The following is a 17202-nucleotide window of genomic DNA, read 5'->3' as shown; positions in this document are numbered from 1 at the left end:
CTCTGCATAACTTTAACTCTCTCGGCATAACTTTAACTCTCCCTGCATAACTTTAACTCTGCATAACTTGACTCAAGCTCTGCATAACTTGATCTATAACTTCATTAACTGAAATTTAGTGAATGTGGGCAGATGCAACATCTCATTGTCAAAGCAGTGGGCACATTTCTTACAGGTACAGAACATATGAGGAAGCTGTGAGGGGGTAATGGGTAGCCCTGTAAATCAAGAATGTCTAAGCAAAAAAAAAAAACAAGGAAAAGAGACCAAATTTTTGAAAGTTCAAATTTTTTTCAATTCCAATGCAATATTTGAAAAGTATGGAAAAGCAATAAGAAGGAAACAAGTTAGTTTTAAATGTTAGCATGTCAATTGATCATAGTAATTGGACTGCAAGTCGAGGCAAGTTATGAAACTTCATCAATCTTTGTTGACCATAGACCAGTGAATGTCCACTGGTCTATGGTCCACCATAGACCAGTGAACCATAGACAAGTCCAGGTGTGAAAGATGGCCTCAGTGAGGTCATCTCAACACCATCAAGTCAAAAACAACAATAACCCAAAAATTCTGAGGAATTTCATATAAATAATGCCAGTCATTTTCTTCTCATTAGTTAACTGCTTTTTTTGATGATGGAAAATTTCGATCCTGACACTTTCTTCCATTGTACTTATTTACTTTTTTCCAGTTTTGTTGGTGCTTTTTGTGCTTTTGAGCTTTGCAAAAAATAAAGTATATGAAATGGAATGGGATCAGAATGAAGAAAGAGGTAAGTGTCAGGTTGTCGTTTCAGTGACAACCTAATATTTATTTTGAGAGATTTAGTTAATTATTAATTTTTATTGTTAATTAATATAGTTCTTTCCGGAGGGTCTCTGTTTCCATTAGTTGTCCAAATAACAATATCACAGGAATAAATGAGGAGATGGCACTTCCTTAGTAGTAATTATTAATGGACAGGATTGCAGGATAAGGTACCGATGAGGTACAAGTAGCTAAAAAAGTGGAGTTTACAGCACCTTACAGGTGTTCGAGTAAGTGCCGGAGTTGATAGGGTAGACGTAGGACGTGTCTGGTTTTAGGCTGCAAATGGACTGCAGCTAAGACTCTTTGCCTCTGACTGACTGGTGGTCGGCTTGAAGAGCTTATATAGGTAGAGTGAGACCCACCACAATGACATCACAAAAGGTGACATAAGAGAGACTAATGACATCATTTGTGCCGATGCTCTGACATGAGTTTTGCTGCATCACAAGTCTCTAGCAGTGCAGACATAAACTAATTTGCAATATTCTATATGTTAAATGATTTATAGAATGAAATTTTTATACAAAGAGAATACTATGATGCATACTGATTCTGATGTTCAGCTACATAATGACAAAGATATTAACACGTTGAGTTTGATATGACTCACCAGTGGGTTGTTGTTGATTTCCATCTGCTGCAAATTGACCCATGGTTGGGTTGTTTGTAAAAATGAAAGTGATATTTAATAGAACCCCAAAATTTGGTAATATGGCCAATTTTAGGCTATCCTGTTGATATTAAAATATAAAGGTTTAAATAATAAAAAATGTGTTTAAATAATTTATTTGATCACCAGAAAAAACAAATTTATTATTTTAAATAGGAAGGTTCAATTGGAACCCAAACAGAATTGCACCGGCAGGAAGTTGACAGTTTTGGTAATAGCATTCAAAATGTTAGTACACACAGAGTGTCATTTTTGAGAGAAAATAGTGGTACAAATTTTGCACTAACTCATTAAGTCATCAATGACATCATTTTGGTGTAATGGCAAACATAGTGACAAATGATTGATTTACTAGTTACAAGTTCAATTTTATTCCCTTGAATTTGTTCAAAAATTTATTTCAATATTTTATGTATGATGTTGCTACTGTAATAAGCTGGAAAATCATGCAGTAGTCAACAATGAATGAGATGAAAATGACTCTGAATAATAAATGAGATCCTTCATTCAGAGTAGAGTTGTTGCCATTTAGTCAATTAAGTTGAAAACAAGTTTGTTTTGCCTTCATCCAAATATATTAGACCTGGCAATATCTTGTAAATTAATACATGATTAATTAATGACCAAATTTTAAGGGCAAACTTTTGATGGAATTTCCTGTATTTCTATGAAAAAACTACAGAAGAGTATCACAGAACATTCTATTTGGTTGAAAGTTTATTGTCTGTACTCGAAATACCTTGTAACTTTAGCATTGCTTTCCAACTGTAAACTTCTATTTATCCAAGAAAAAAAGCAACCATTATGAGTTACATTGCAGAACAGACTTACTGGTGTACTTACTTGTCTTTCAACCTAATTGTATTGCAGTTAGGTACTGAAAATAAACCTTTTCTATGGATGAAGCTGTTTAGCGCATTTCCTTATTTATGAAAAAAGGCGCTAATGTGCTCCCCATGTCCATCCTTCTGTCTGTCCATCTGTCTGTCCATCTGTCTGTCTGTCCGTCCGTGACTTCACGTTGTCGTTTACGAAAAAATGCTCTCTTTGTCAGTCACTGCAGTGAGTACTGAATTATATTTTTTCTGAAGTAGAGGATAAATGTTAGAATAGCATTATTTATTATTATGTATGGGGCCAGAAGAAGTTAGTTGGCTTTTCTCAATTCTGCCATGAACTAGCTATCAATTAATCCATTTTCCACATTGAGCAGGTCAAATGACACTTCAGGACCTCGGCTCTCAAATTGCACCCTTGACCATACATGTTGTGAATTTACCTCCATTGGTAAGTTAACTCCTAAATGTTAAGCCTCTGCATGTCAGTATCGGCCTTACTCCATTTTAACCAGTAATCAGTTCTTCATTTGTATTATTAATGTAAAACATTGTGCAATTGTCATTTTTGTTTTAGTCCTAATTCGAAGGATTTCTTGATTTTACTTCTATCGTTCCTGTAATCAATCATGTCTCTATTGCATTTCTATTAGTTTGTCTCAGAGTGCCATTTTTGAAATTTTGCAGCTAACAATACATTGTAACACATAAGCATTATAAAAAGCATATTGTAGCTGTAGTTGACATCATTTGTTGAACAATTTCAAGTTAATCAGGAATGGTAATATTTGCAGAATAATCTTCGAAATGTGATTCCTCCTTTTCACATACTTTTCACATTTTTTGGAGCCTAATGACTTGAGTCTATAAATGAGTTAGCACTCTATTAATTTGTGTTCATGACCTTAGTATTTTGGCGTAATTTCTATGTCGCATTACCTATAAATAACTATTATTAAACTGGTAGCTCAGAATTGGATGGATTTTCATACATCAAATAGTGCAGCTTTTTTCTACAATCACAGCAACTGTATTCAATTTTATTAATGCATAACAATAATGTTTTCACCAATGTTTTCTCTTCGAACCTTCATAATTTGATTACCATTTAAATTTGAATATCAGGTCACTAAAGAAGAAATAGCGGAGAAGTTTTGTATTACACAAGACTGCATCACCCTGAAGCAGAAGCCTGGCAAGAAGACTGCCTCTGCCATCATTGTTCCCTCCAGCTGGCATGAAAGTGATAAGTGAGTTGAAGAAGCCTAATAAACATATTGTGTATACTTTTGATGTTGTTGTGAGCAACTACAGCAACTCCCAACTTTCCCCTCTGTCCTGCTGAAACATTGGTATCATATTCTGGTTTGCTGACAAAGGTATGGCCTCGAAGTATTTATTCTATATTAAATGCTGAAAAATATCGAAATTTTCTACATTACCTTTATGGTAGCATCATTAGTTGTTGATCTAGCCTGGTTTGGAAGTAATGCCTTTTTAAATTCTATCAAAATTGTTAGCATCAATAGTAAGTTTTGAGAAATTTGTTGCAATATGAAAAGTTTTTTGTATTAGTGTAGGGAAGTTTTTAGATTAGGATTGCACTAGTTGTGGTTTTCTTGGAAAGTGGAGAAGCAGCAAGTGGTTGGCTCAGATGTCTCAGAGGGTGCCTTTGTTCTGATGTCATGGCTGCCATATCCGCTCCAACTTGCTGTTATTTTCAGTAAAGTTCCAAATGCAGGATGTTAAGGGTACCAAAATCATATTAATGTGTTTTGTCACTTTTTTGGTCCAGTCTACCTTTAAAGCCCTTTATTTGTATCTCTATTTTCATTGCCTTCATTGCTGGCCTTACTGCCACATTACTTGTTGGATCAAAATCTGTATTTTCAGTTGAATTATTGTATATAACACCTTATGTTGTTCTTCCTATTACATGTTTTCAAAACATTGGAGTGTAACTACACATTTGCTTTTTCTTACTGACACTGCATTTGGCTGACCTTCTCTTGTTACTTGTTCTACTTGCAACCCTCATTTCACTGATGAGCTTTTATAAGCCACTTCTGAAAATTGCTAACAGCAAAATTATAGAAGGTAGGCAAATTATGAGGTCAATGAAAATGAGTTTCAGGAAGAAATAGTTCTATTATGAAAGTATTGGAATCCTTGTATTGATTCCTAAGACAATGATTACAATGAGGTAAACTTATGTTTCAAGATGGCATTGAAAACATTACTGGAAAGCATTTTCTCTCAATTTACGTGCTAAAAAGTTTCTTAACATAAAGTTTATTGCAAATACTTGTTTTTCAGAATTTTGAGTGATTTTGATGGGAAGCAGAGTGCATTCTTTGGGAAGCAGAGAGCACTTGTAAGGCAATCTTATGACGTGGACACATCCCGACCCTCCTCAAAGCGCTACCAGCTTCATAAGCTGTCCAATGAAGAGTTTGACTTGAGCCCTGCACGTAGTGGGCTGCCTACACTTCATGTCCTCCATGATTACGTCTTGCTTCATATTATGGAATATTTGAGTGTTGCTGAAAAACTGACTCTTGAAGCAGGTAAGTTGCGTGTATGGAACACCTGATCAGCACCGGCTGTTTCTCAGCAGCCATTCTAATCAATCCATTTATCATTATCCTGTGAGTTACTTAAAATTGCTATTAAGAGAAGACTGTTTCATATCACACATTATTATAGAATATGTAAATTTGACTAAACAATGACAAAGAGAATGAAGAGCAAAATATTTTAAATGCTACTGTCAGATGTATCTAATGAGAATTTATAATTATTTTCTCTGTTGATTTTTTACGATGCTGGCATATCTCTTTACACTCCTACAATCTATTGAACGTAAATCGGAATATCATGGTAGTCACCTGCTTATTGTCAGGCTCAAGTTTCCTCTAGACATCTTGCAGCTAAATAGGAAAAAGCAAATTATTATGTAATAGTCAGTATTCACCATTTTAATGATCATAATAAGCTATAACAATCTCGCAGTGTGTCGACGCTTTCAATCGCTGGTTTACAGCATGCTGGGCCAGAATAGCGTCATAGACTTCTCTTATTGCTGGAAACGTCATAGACTTCAGCGTCATAGACGTCACGTCTGGAAAAGTGCTCACTCCAACCTCTCCAAATGTCGGAGGTGGGCTTTGGCCGGCTGTCCTTACATGGAAGTGATTGTGCTGTGGGAAGTAATTGTACTGGGAAGTGATTGTGTTGTGGTACGCCTGCCACTACATGGAAGTGATTGTCCTGTGGGAAGTAATTGTACTGGAAGTGATTGTGTTGTGGCATGACTGCCACTACATGGAAGTGATTGTCCTGTGGGAAGTAATTGTACTGGGAAGTGATTGTGTTGTGGCATGCCTGCCACTACATGGAAGTGATTGTCCTGTGGGAAGTAATTGTGCTGGGAAGTGATTGTGTTGTGGTATGCCTGCCACTACATGGAAGTGATTGTCCTGCGGGAAGTAATTGTACTGGGAAGTGATTGTGTTGTGGCATGACTGCCACTACATGGAAGTGATTGTGTTGTGGCATGACGGCTACCGCAGAGATCGGATCGTGTTGTGGCAAGACGTGCCACTACAGGGAAGGGATATCTTTGCTGGTCGCCCCACCACAGAGCTTGCGATATATGACTGTGGGTCTCAGTTGTTGGTTTGTCGTCTCGTATGCAGGATTACTAACATTTCTTTATCTCTGTCGTGCGGGCGGCCGACGCTCTTGTGAGCGGCCTACTGTACGAGAGTCTTGGTTCCTGTATCTGTTCACCTGTCCCGTCATATATTTTTTGTTTCTTTGATATTCTAACTCTGCTAACCATTTGGGTTTATGAACGATTTGTGAAATTTGCAATAATACCTGCTTTATTTTCAACTTCTTCGGTGAAATAGATTGATACCTGAAACGATTTTAAACATTCTACTACTACTTTTCCAAGAACTGCATTTATTTATTGATGTTCATGATCTTGTTTATTCCTTGATATTTTTCGTCTCTTATAAGTAACGCAAGGTTTGGACTCGAGTTTACGTGCAGTAGGCTATTCCATACACTCTTTCTCCCATATGTTTTTTGTATCTCCCTTTCACACTCTTTTTCCCATATGCAACACTATGTATCTTCCATAGTGTTGCAATGAATGCAACACTTTTGTTGCATTCATTATAATTGCTAGTGAGTGTTGCCTAGCCACGTTTGCTCTGCTTTCCAGCAAGTCGCCGGTCCAGTTGACGCAAGGCCTCAAGCTCTGCACCTACAAGATGCTCATCATGAACGCAACTCACCTCACGACTCTAAGACTCGACGAGTATCGCTGCATCTTTGATGTCAACGTATTTGCTGCCATAGGTAAGCAGTTAAATTTGTACCTGCTTCTTCCAAATCAGACCCGTAAGCTACAATATTTAGTTACAAATTTCAGTTGCTAAGCCATCACTGATATCCAAATTCATTTTCATTGCACTTCGTGTTAAATTCATGTTTTTATTGCAATTCATGGTGCTCCATTCGATTCTTTTATTCATTTTGTTTATGAATGATTCGAAATAAAGACAGATTAAAGTTTCAAACAGTCTATTTGAGTTTGTGAACGACTGCTGAGCCTCTCCAAATAACTGCAATTGACGACATTATTCCATTTTAGGTCAACTTGCTGTGAACCTGGAAGATTTATGCCTGCGGTTTTCGTCAAAGAGGAAGCACTACACCTCCATGAAGACCATCTTCTCGGGCTGCTCAAAACTCAGGATTTTCGGTCTCGAAGTGAGGCTCGGATGACTGAGTTGTCAATGCTGGGTCCTAACACTAGCGCATTGTCCTAACCTTTGTTTCATGCATGGTGTCCTGCTACTAGTGCCAGAAGTTTTGTCAGCACTTATACCTATGTCTGCACCTATACCTTTATCTGCACCTATACCTTTGTTAATATTAGATGGCAGAATTTACTTGTTTACACACGTGCGATCGATGATCAGAGAATTCGTTGATTTATATTATCAGTGAGTGGAACTTTTCTTCAGATGACGGTAGATTAAAAGGCAAGTTCCAGGAAGTAATTCTTATTTATTAACGACGCTGCTAATGCAACAAACATTCATTTTCAAGTTAGAAGAAGCATTAAACATTGAAGTTTTGGTGGAAATAAGTACATAATATAAGTAAATAGGATACAACAGTAAAATTTTTGACCAAAAATTACTCGAAAAATTCTTTCACACTTCAGACAAATCCGGTAGTCAGAAAATAGATGGCTGGAGTCAAATCTGTAGAGATGAGGGGTTCAGCTATCGCCGGTTGGTTGTTGTAGGGCCACTGCTTGATCACGATGCTGGTGAGTACGTTCAGCACAATGCGAGTGACGGTCTGGTTGTAAGCTTGTCTCGCGTGGTTCACCTGCCCTCCAGTTTGAAGGTAGCTAACGAGACAGCGGCTCGGTGTCTTGATTGTTAGTCCAATTTGTCCGATGTTGTCCAAGACATGAAGAAGTCTACAACCTGCTTTGAAGCGAAATTTATAGACTACACCGGCCTCTCGGATAACTCCCGCGTTTTTGCAGGGGCCTTTGTTGCGTTTAGTTTGGAGTTTGACATTGTTGTCAAGAGTGTTACGAAGCCTGTTGAATTCATCGACGATTTTGAGATGAACTTGCTTGTTAATAATGCTTTGAGACCAGGTATGCCTGTGAGCTTGTCTCTGGTAGGAGAAACGGCAGTTCAATGTCGCAGTTTTCACTCCAATAACTCCAATGTAATCCATAACATGAAGAAGTTTACAACCTTCTATGAAGTAAAATTTATAGAATACACCGGCCTCTTGGAGAACTCTCGCTTTTTTGCTGGAGCCGTTGTTCGGTATAGTCCGGGGTTTGACTTTGTTGCCTAGGGTGTCACGGAGCCAGTCGAATTCTTCGACGATCTTGAGATGATGCTGCTCGATTGGAATACTTTGAGACCTGGTCTGGTTTTGAGCTTGTCTTTGGTGGTAGGAGAAACGGCTGTCCAATGCCGTAGTTGTTACTGCAATCACCCGAATGCAATCCAAATAATGAAGAAGTCTATAACCTTCTTTGGGGCAAAATTCACAGATTACACCAGTCTCTCGCAGAACTCCCACTTCTTTGCAATGGCCATTGCTCAGTATAGTCAACACTCCATTTCTTGGTCCTTTCCTGGTCATAAATTGAGGCAAAACTCTTGCCAATTTTCCCTGTGGCATTTTATTTGCGTTCCCTCTAATACGACTCTCGTATTCAATATTTTAACGATTTGCTCAGTTTTTCTTAAGTCTTTGTTGATCTGCTTTAAAAAAACTTTACGTTTTGTAAGTGCTTTTCTTAATTGGATCGGCTGAAAGTTTTGGGCTTCCGCTTGAGTACAGTTCTGTTTCTTTTATGCTATGAACTTCTGCACAATTTTATGGATGAAAATGCTTCTATTTGCTGAAAAAATTTGCGTGTTCAATTTGAAGAATAAGAAAAATTTGCTTACGACTTACAATTAATGATTGAATATTTTTTTCAGGGCTGCTTCAACACGTCAGGTTCGAATGAATTGTTGCGAGACTTAAGGCAATGCAAATGCCTGGAGGTGTTGCGGCTGGGCGGAATAACGCATTTTAACTTCGCTCTTCTGCGGAAGTTGCAATCTCCTCTGCAAGAGCTCTCAATCCGCAACGTTGACACGTTATCGAAGTTGAGATCAACCGATAGCTTTCCAGGCTTCCCTGTCAACTCTACACTCACGACGTTACGCTTGTTCGCCTTCTTTAGCGCAGACTTGTAAGAGTCAACTGCCGGTATACAGGTTACAGTAAACAGTGCATGTCTCATCATCACAGACAAATATCTGAGTTGCATTTAGTAAGAACGAGACTTCCATGTGAAGTTGAGTAATATTACTTGTTTAGTTTCTTGCACTAAGTCCATTAATTTTACATTTGGTGTTTGCTGTGCTTGGCGTGCAGGGAAGATTGGCTGCATGCTTGGCTCCCCTCCTTGGCATGCAAGTGTCCAGCGCTCACCCAACTCCAGCTTGATTGCTACGTTTTTGCAGAGACTCCCAATTTCAAGACATTCAATAACTTGAAGGTAGAAAAATGTTGCAAGCTTTCGATAATTCATCTTTAGAGACTCTGGACAAGACTACCATCTTGTACGTGTGTACATAGATTTGTTTGATCATTCGCAATCCTGAATCCTTATCAAATTTACCTGTAATGTAATTGTTGGTTTATTCTTTTGATGTTTCATTTGGTGGCAAAATGGCTTTTTGTTGTCGCAGGTGCTACATTGTATGATTGGTGATATGGTTGAAATTGAGGTTCTTCTCAAAAGCGCTCTGCCAGACGTCGAGGACCTCTACATCGACTTTTGCCCAGGAGAAGTTCATGACGTGAGTTGCGAGTTTGAATTGCAAATAAAGCAAGTTAAAGAACTTCAGTTAGAAACCTTGTTGATATTTTCTATTAACTAATAACTATATTTACTGTCGTTAAAGATTTCAGAGTTCTCAACTTCATGGTTTGCCACTCAGACTTTTTTCACATATTCACCTGTTCTAACTTTGATTTTCGGTTTTTATGTGATATATGAAGAAATCTTTCTTATTTAAACCATTAGTTTCCAAGGTTTAGAGGCAGAGGGCTGCTAGCTGCTCAACATCTCTATTAAAATTTTAAAAGCTGGCATTTCGCCCTGTCAGTTTGACAAGTGTCGTTTGCAAGGTAATGGAATCTGTTGTGAGGGATCGATTGATAGATCATCTGACTGCTAATAATCTCCTATCAGACTGTCAACATGGCTTTATTGCCGGGAGATCCTGCACCACTAACCTCTTGTCGACTCTGAACGAATGGACCCGCCTGCTGGACGAAAGGGAGTCCCTTGTGAATCAAGTCACGAAAAGTTCAAGAATCGGCAACAGGCCATGGGCCTATTTCTTCAACGCCGACACTTCTATTCTATTCTATTCTATACAGTTTCTCCGGGACTGAAAATTTCAGGGATGAACCTGACCTTATTTTAGGGAATCTTAATCTTAATAATTTAGCATATCCTCGCCCGTGGACGTGTGAATAAGTCTTGAAAATATCTTAGAATGCAAGTTAGATTCCTTATGATTTCGGAATGATACAGTGTACATTGAACATATGAACTATCTTTGGATAGCATGATTACTAGATTGGAAATAAAAAATATATATTTTTCATTATTTAGTTCATCATCGGCACCCTATAAAACTATATCATAAATAAAATTCAATTCACGCAAACATCGCTGCTCCGCATGGGACAGTGCAATGTTTCGTGTTAGGAAGACGGTGTTTTATGAATTTTCCATGTTGCAGGCCTCACGAATCTTTGCTTGATGAAGGGCTGATGTTATTTGACTCCAATTGGAATATTTTAGATGCGTATCTAAACATTACGCTCACGACATAGAGTCTTGAATAATTAGTTTGGCTACGAGTTGATTGTTTTCCATTTTTATCTTCTCAAAATAGTTATTTTTCTCCTTAGATGAACGCTGCAAGTGAAGTGCTCTGATTAACGTAAGTTATTCAAGAGCCTAATATATTCACGTTGTTTAATCAGAGTCTCTTTCAGTTTTACGTTGCGTTACGGTTGCAGATATTCATTATTTATCATATGTCAGGTTGGTTAAGCCGAAGTGGTTCATTGTGGCACGTTTGAAAAGGTTCTCGACTGGCTCCGATTGATCAACGTGAATATATTAGGCTCTTGAAAAACTCACGTCAGCCATGTGGTGTCAGGTGTAAGGTCGGAGATGTTCTTTCTTTTCTTTCTTATTTATTCTTATAGGAGCACTGGAAACTAGTCCATAAAGCCCCTTGCCTAAACTGGGTTTAATTGGTACCTAACAGTCTAACAGCTCTGAAAGTGAAAATCTGGAACAAAGAGAGAGTCGGAGGTGTTGAGGTTTTCTGGAACTCGATGTATGGAAGATTCTCTGAAGGCCGTCGGATTTCTCTCCAATTCTCTGAAGGGACGTCGTGACTTGGTGTTCGCGGTTACCTTCGGGATCCCGTCACCTCTCGTACGTCGTCAGATCTCGCGGCGTGGGTATCAATTGTCGTGGTAATCGGTTCACTCGGTAATAATCTTGCGTCGTTAGATCTCGGAGCGTTACCGTCAATTCTCGTAGTAATCGATTCACTCGGTAATAATCTTGCGTTGCCAGATCTCGCGGCGTGGGTATCAATTGTCGTGGTAATCGGTTCACTCGGTAATAATCTTGCGTTGCCAGATCTCGTAGCGTTGCTGTCATTTCTCGGGGTAATCGGTTCACTCGGTAATAATCTTGCGTTGCCAGATCTCGTAGCGTTGCTGTCAATTCTCGGGGTAATCGGTTCACTCGGTAATAATCTTGCGTCGCCAGATCTCGTAGCGTTACTGTCAATTCTCGTAGTAATCGGTTCATTCGGTAATAATCATGCGTTGCCAGATCTCGTAGCGTTGCTGTCATTTCTCGGGGTAATCGGTTCACTCGGTAATAATCTTGCGTCGTCTGATCTCGTAGCGTGGCAATTTAAGGGGTACCGGTAATCGGTTCACTCGTCGGATCCAATCACGTTCTAACACTGCTCCGACCTTCGTTTGGACGCGTCACCCAACAGAGACAAGTACCGCGACCACTCTCTAGGCCGGTTGCAACGGAACTGGCTTTGGTGGTGGTGGTGCGGTGCCACTAGGAAAGTTTGGAGAAAAACAAGAGGGGGCACAGTAAACCTGAAGAGGAAGGAGAAAATGAAATAATAGTGGAAGACGAAATAGGTGCAATGCGCAAAACTAGGTTGGGTTTTGCTGTGGGTGGGGAGGGGGGTGATTACCCGTTAAGGTTTAGAATGGTATACGCGAATGGTCGGTGCTCGTTTTTTAGATATTAAATATTTATATTTTTTATATTTTTTATCGTCTAATAAGTCACGTCTTTAATGTACGTCACTCGCGGTAAAATTCGTCAGTCCGTCAGCGTGATGGTGTCTTTGACGGTGTGTGTTGTTTTGGGACCAGCTACCCTCAGCCAGCTACACTGGCTTTCGCGGTACGCCGCGCTACTTAAATACGCCCCGCAAGCTGCCACGAAGCGTCGCTTGGTATTCTACCCTAAATTTTTCTCCCCCATAGAGAGGAGCAACCACGTCGCTCCTTATCGTTTTCACAACTTTACATAAGCTAGGTTCAATATTATGACATAAAATAAAGTGAAAATTACCTACGTTTCATTCTTAGTTATTCGTAATTTCTGTTATTCAGCTGCTCACCGTAGACTTTTCACTTGCACCGACGTCGGTGAAGTCCCTAACGCTGCCTTCCGTTGCTCTGGACGATGACTCGTACAAGTGCCTCCTGCGCATGCCAAAGCTGCAGCGAGTCTTCGTCAAAAACGAGAAATTCTCACTGGCTCAGCTGAAACTGTGAGTCCATCTCTGATCCTAGCATATTTACATATGTGAACTCGGTTAGTTTGTTAGAGTGCCGGAGTGGTTAGTTTGTTAGCGGACACGTTTTTTGTTGTTCAGTCAAATGAGATGGATGATTGATAGACATTTCCTTCCCACGCACACACACAGAATTATAAAACGTTGATCTTCAAATTGAAATTCTTGAAGAATAAATTGAAATTGACCAAGCGATGAAAGGATTTTATCATGTGTATATATTTCGTAAAAAATTTGTAACATACATGTTTCCAGCATACTCCATTGCTGTTACTTGAAATGTAAATTCTAGATTTTCAGATTTATTCGGGTCTAAAGTGATAGGGAATTTAGCATTAACCATGGTTTGACTCTTGGTTTTGATTGCCTTCCAATCCCGTTTATTATCACTCGTTCTCCAAAGTTTTGTCCAACGGCTTCGGATGAGTACGATCTCTCATTCAGCTACTCTAAGCATTTGTTAAATGGGCATTAAATACACATTCGTGGTGTTCTAATACAATTAGACGTTATGAATCGGGGCACATGATGCAAAACTAATGAATTCAGACAAATGGATTGATATTCATTGCGAGGGCTTGGAATAGTCAGAGCAGCTATAGCCTAACCTAACCTAGCCAGTACCCGCCGTGCCGCAACCGTAGAGCAGCTCCCTAATGCGTGTTGCCCTGCAGACTCGTGGCCCACGTTCAGCTGGTCGAGATCGGCGCCGGGATGGTGTTCGTAAATCTCGCCACGGCACAGGAGCTCACTGCGCTGCGCAGGAAGGCGCTGGCCGAGGGCAGGTCCAGGTTTCCCTCACTGTATCTCGACCACGACCAACCCCTCGTGCTTCATGTCCATTACCCTTACCATGCGGCCTTCGAAAATCCTCTCATCAAAATCAAAGGTTTGCTCTCACGCGTTTTCCCTGTTACTGGAGCATATCAAGTGAACTGTCTCGACTTTCTTTGGTTAAGTCATGATCAATTGATATTTGATGCGATCTGTTTAAGAGATACGTTCATTGCAGTTGATCTAATATGTCCTTCACTGAACAATGAATTTTCTTCGGCATCCCTTTGTTAAAAATTGTTTATAGTGCAGACTAGCTCCTTTGTGCTGAATTTCTTTGGTTCATCGAAGCGTGCATTCCATTTTACTTTGCTGCCTTTTAAGCTTATAATTTAAAACAAAGCTTGAATCGCAATAAAGAATTAACACCACAACTTAATGGCCCTGAATTTGTTGTATCGTTCTGATGTGCATGAACGTATTTTTGTTTCAGACCACAAGCTGCACTGGTACATCTACGAGCGCGTCGGGTCGAGTGGCTGGACAACGGACAACGAGTGGCTGGACTTCGACCATGATTTCCTCCAGCACCAGATAGAGCCCCTGCGCGAGTTACAAATCTTATAAGGACATGTACGTTGACCACAGCGATGATTTTGACGACTACACCTCCAGCTCCAACCACGACGAATATGGTGGAGACGACGCCTAGCTTTATGATGATCAACTCGACGAAGACATGGTCCTTAGAACTTTAGCTTTTGTAAGAAATTCACAGTTTCAAATTTATAGTTTTTTGAGTAGCTATTTCATAATAGCTCTTTTTTTGAAGCAGTCATAAATGAATCTCAGCTCTAGAACCAAAATGTTAATCCATCTCACTCAATTACAATCGAATCGAGATAGCAATATAGTCTTCTCATTGTTCTTTTGTTCATGACAAAATGGGGTCAAAGAAGCAAGAGTCAGATGTTTTCAAGTTGGTACGTTCCAAATAATATTTAAGTTAAGAAATTTCGAGGCTATGGCTACATATTCAAATAAGGAGAATTTCAGTTGGAAATAGGGAGAAATTTTGTTTTATGTTTTCTATTTCAAATCCGCCTTGTAGTAAAATATGTCGCTGAACGAACGATTTATGTAATTCAAGCCTCGTTCGATTTATAACAGTTGAAAAAAACGTAATTGTTAAAGTGCATAAATAAATCAGAACAGCCTCAGTTGCTGCGGTAAGTGTCAGCAGTTACGCCAAAAGTCAGTAAGTAATAACTAGGGCCAGCAAGTTACAACTTGTGTCAGCCAGTCCAAAAAGGTATCAGCAAGTCACGGCAAGTGTCAACAAGTTGCAATAATTTTCAATGAGCCACGACAGGTGTCAGCAAGTCACGACTACTACTACCAAGTCATGCCAAGTGTCAGTAAGTAACTACAAGTTTCAGAAAGTTACCACCAATAGCAACAGGTCACGGCAAGTGCCAGCAAGTCACAAGTGTCAGTCCACTTGTGACTTGCTTGAAGTCCACTTGCTGCGCCACTTGCTTGTTGAGGCCTTAATGCCGCTCCAGAGGTAAATCATCAGCTATATTTTTTATATCTATCATAAGAGCGCTGAAAGACTGCGGAGCGGTAACAATGTCACTCAAGCTGTTGGCTGCAAGGCTGTAGCAGAAAGAGCCTTTCCTAAAGGTTCCTGATAGCGAGATACAGCCCTCAACTAACTGGTCTGTTGCTATATGCGAAGTCTTTTTGCAGTTTCTTTCTCCTAAGTTTTAATCACAAATGTGAACAGGGAATGTTGATGTCACTCCAAACAAAAGGCTGTTTCTTAAGAGATTTTATGATGCTTCGAAAAATAGCCATCGATGACTTCGTTAAAAGTTCTTCTGTGATTTCTAATAAGCTCTAGCAATGTGCTTTTTGTTTCAATAAATATGAGTTAATCTATGGTAGGAACTAAACTTTTACTTCCTATTGACGTCATTCGTGGTCTGAGTTGTTTTTAGACTTCATGCCCGAGGTCAATAAGGCTTTGTGTATATTTTATAATGCATTTGCCTGGTCTGTTTGGCAAAAAAGTTTGTGTATTTGAGTTCCCCATGCTGCGGGGTTGCGACATTGAGTACTATGCTTGTTTCATTTGTTAAGCAATGTGCCTCGTTCTCAGCAACGATTGCCGAGTTTTTCTATCTCATTTCCTGGTATGGAGACTTTATTATTGAACCAACATTGTGATCTTCACATTCTATCTGTAGCATAGGATTTACTTGTGCATAGGATTTACTGTGCATAGGATTTACTTTACTTATGTAGTTTCGCTTTCATTATAGTTCACATTTATTCAATAAACATGATGGAATTTGGAATTTTGTTTGACCTCACATCAGAACGGCTGCAGCGGGAACAATTCTCGATCAGGGGCCGTATTATCAAAAAAAATCGACTTACGAGCGGCGTAAGTACTGACTTGATGACGTAACTTTAGTGGTGGTATTATCAAAACATTTGCGCGGGAAGATACGTAAGGTAACTGTACGCCTGCTCGGAGATGTCGTAAATGGAGTTCCGCACAAGTTTAGAGTGTCTGCTGAAGCGATAGGAAACTATTGATTTACTAGCAAGTAGCAACACCTTGACTTGTGATAGAATTTTGTCAATAATCCGACAGCGCGGATTATACACGCATAGAATGATGGTTCTACTTGTGATGTCACCACCACTTGATCGTGCAACATTTGCACGATCAAAATATGTGATCGTGCTAAACAGTGCTATCGGAAAAAAAGTCAATTCATTTTTTCAAAAATTTTCTCATTCATTTTCAAAAATTCAATTCATTCATTCCTTCTAGTCGGTACTTTATATCTCTGCCAACCATAATTTTTAGCTCCGTACAGAGATTTCTTCTTCAACTCACGCTGTTTATTAAAATGAGTTCACAACTATTTTAGAACGGCTTTTTCTGGGCCAACAAGGAGCAATACCTACTCAATACCGAAAGACAGCATTCGATAGTCGATACCATCGAAGGCATCGATTCCCGCCATCGAAGTTCACAGAATGTAAACAAATCCAAAGCCTCTGATTGGTCAGTTGGCCAGATGGTTTTGATAGTACGCTTTTAGCTAAGTCTTACGAACGAATGTTTTGATAATGCCAAAATTAGGGTGTACTTACGTAACACGTAACTTTTTTGTCGGAAGTACAAAAAGTTACGAAGTTTTGATAATACGGCCCGCGGTTGGCTCGGCGGAGCGAGGTTGCTGTTCCGCTTCAAAAAGGCTGAAGGGTGGAACTCATGAATGAAGTGTCTTATGTTAATCAAAATTTATGACACATGAAAATCGAAACCACTCATAAATTATCGACGTGCATAAATAAATCAGAACAGCCTCAATTACAGCGGCAAGATTCAGCAAGTCACGATCAAGATAGCGCACCTGTTACTCTGTAGGAAGAAGGAACCGCTTTGATTAATTGAGGTTTCTTTCCTCCTCTCCACATCCTAGCTGGTAGCATGGATACCTACTGAGTTCAACAACTAAAACTTGCTTGATTTTATGATCGATCGAAAGTAAAATTCTTCTCATATTTAATCCCTTAGATATAACATCAAAGAGCTTAATATTGCTTG

General features: G+C 39.4%; 1 protein-coding gene across 1 annotated transcript; it reads left to right on the top strand.

Annotated features, from left to right (window-relative positions):
* Positions 1-728: 728 nt before the first annotated feature.
* Positions 729-15580, top strand: LOC108671625. Its single transcript, XM_047883511.1, has 13 exons — positions 729-772; positions 2694-2767; positions 3442-3566; positions 4633-4883; positions 5329-5476; positions 6551-6687; positions 6983-7101; positions 8859-9115; positions 9301-9424; positions 9618-9728; positions 12613-12773; positions 13472-13686; positions 14065-15580. The coding sequence occupies exons 1-13, from the start codon at positions 745-747 to the stop codon at positions 14196-14198; spliced, it is 1884 nt and encodes a 627-aa protein (XP_047739467.1). The 5' UTR covers positions 729-744; the 3' UTR covers positions 14199-15580.
* The last annotated feature ends 1622 nt before the right edge of the window (positions 15581-17202 follow it).

The sequence above is a fragment of the Hyalella azteca genome, unplaced genomic scaffold (genome assembly GCF_000764305.2).
Source record: "Hyalella azteca isolate HAZT.00-mixed unplaced genomic scaffold, Hazt_2.0.2 contig13123, whole genome shotgun sequence".
Taxonomy (NCBI): domain Eukaryota; kingdom Metazoa; phylum Arthropoda; class Malacostraca; order Amphipoda; family Hyalellidae; genus Hyalella; species Hyalella azteca.
Note: the sequence above shows the minus strand (reverse complement) of the source record. Positions and strands in the feature narration are given on the sequence as shown.

Bases quoted from the DNA above. Each gene is read 5' to 3' on its own strand.
- LOC108671625 (XM_047883511.1), top strand. From the start codon at position 745: ATGGAATGGGATCAGAATGAAGAAAGAG. The intron at 7,102-8,858 runs GTGAGGCTCGGA...TATTTTTTTCAG, and splicing joins TCAGGATTTTCGGTCTCGAA to GGCTGCTTCAACACGTCAGG. The intron at 12,774-13,471 runs GTGAGTCCATCT...GTTGCCCTGCAG, and splicing joins TCACTGGCTCAGCTGAAACT to ACTCGTGGCCCACGTTCAGC.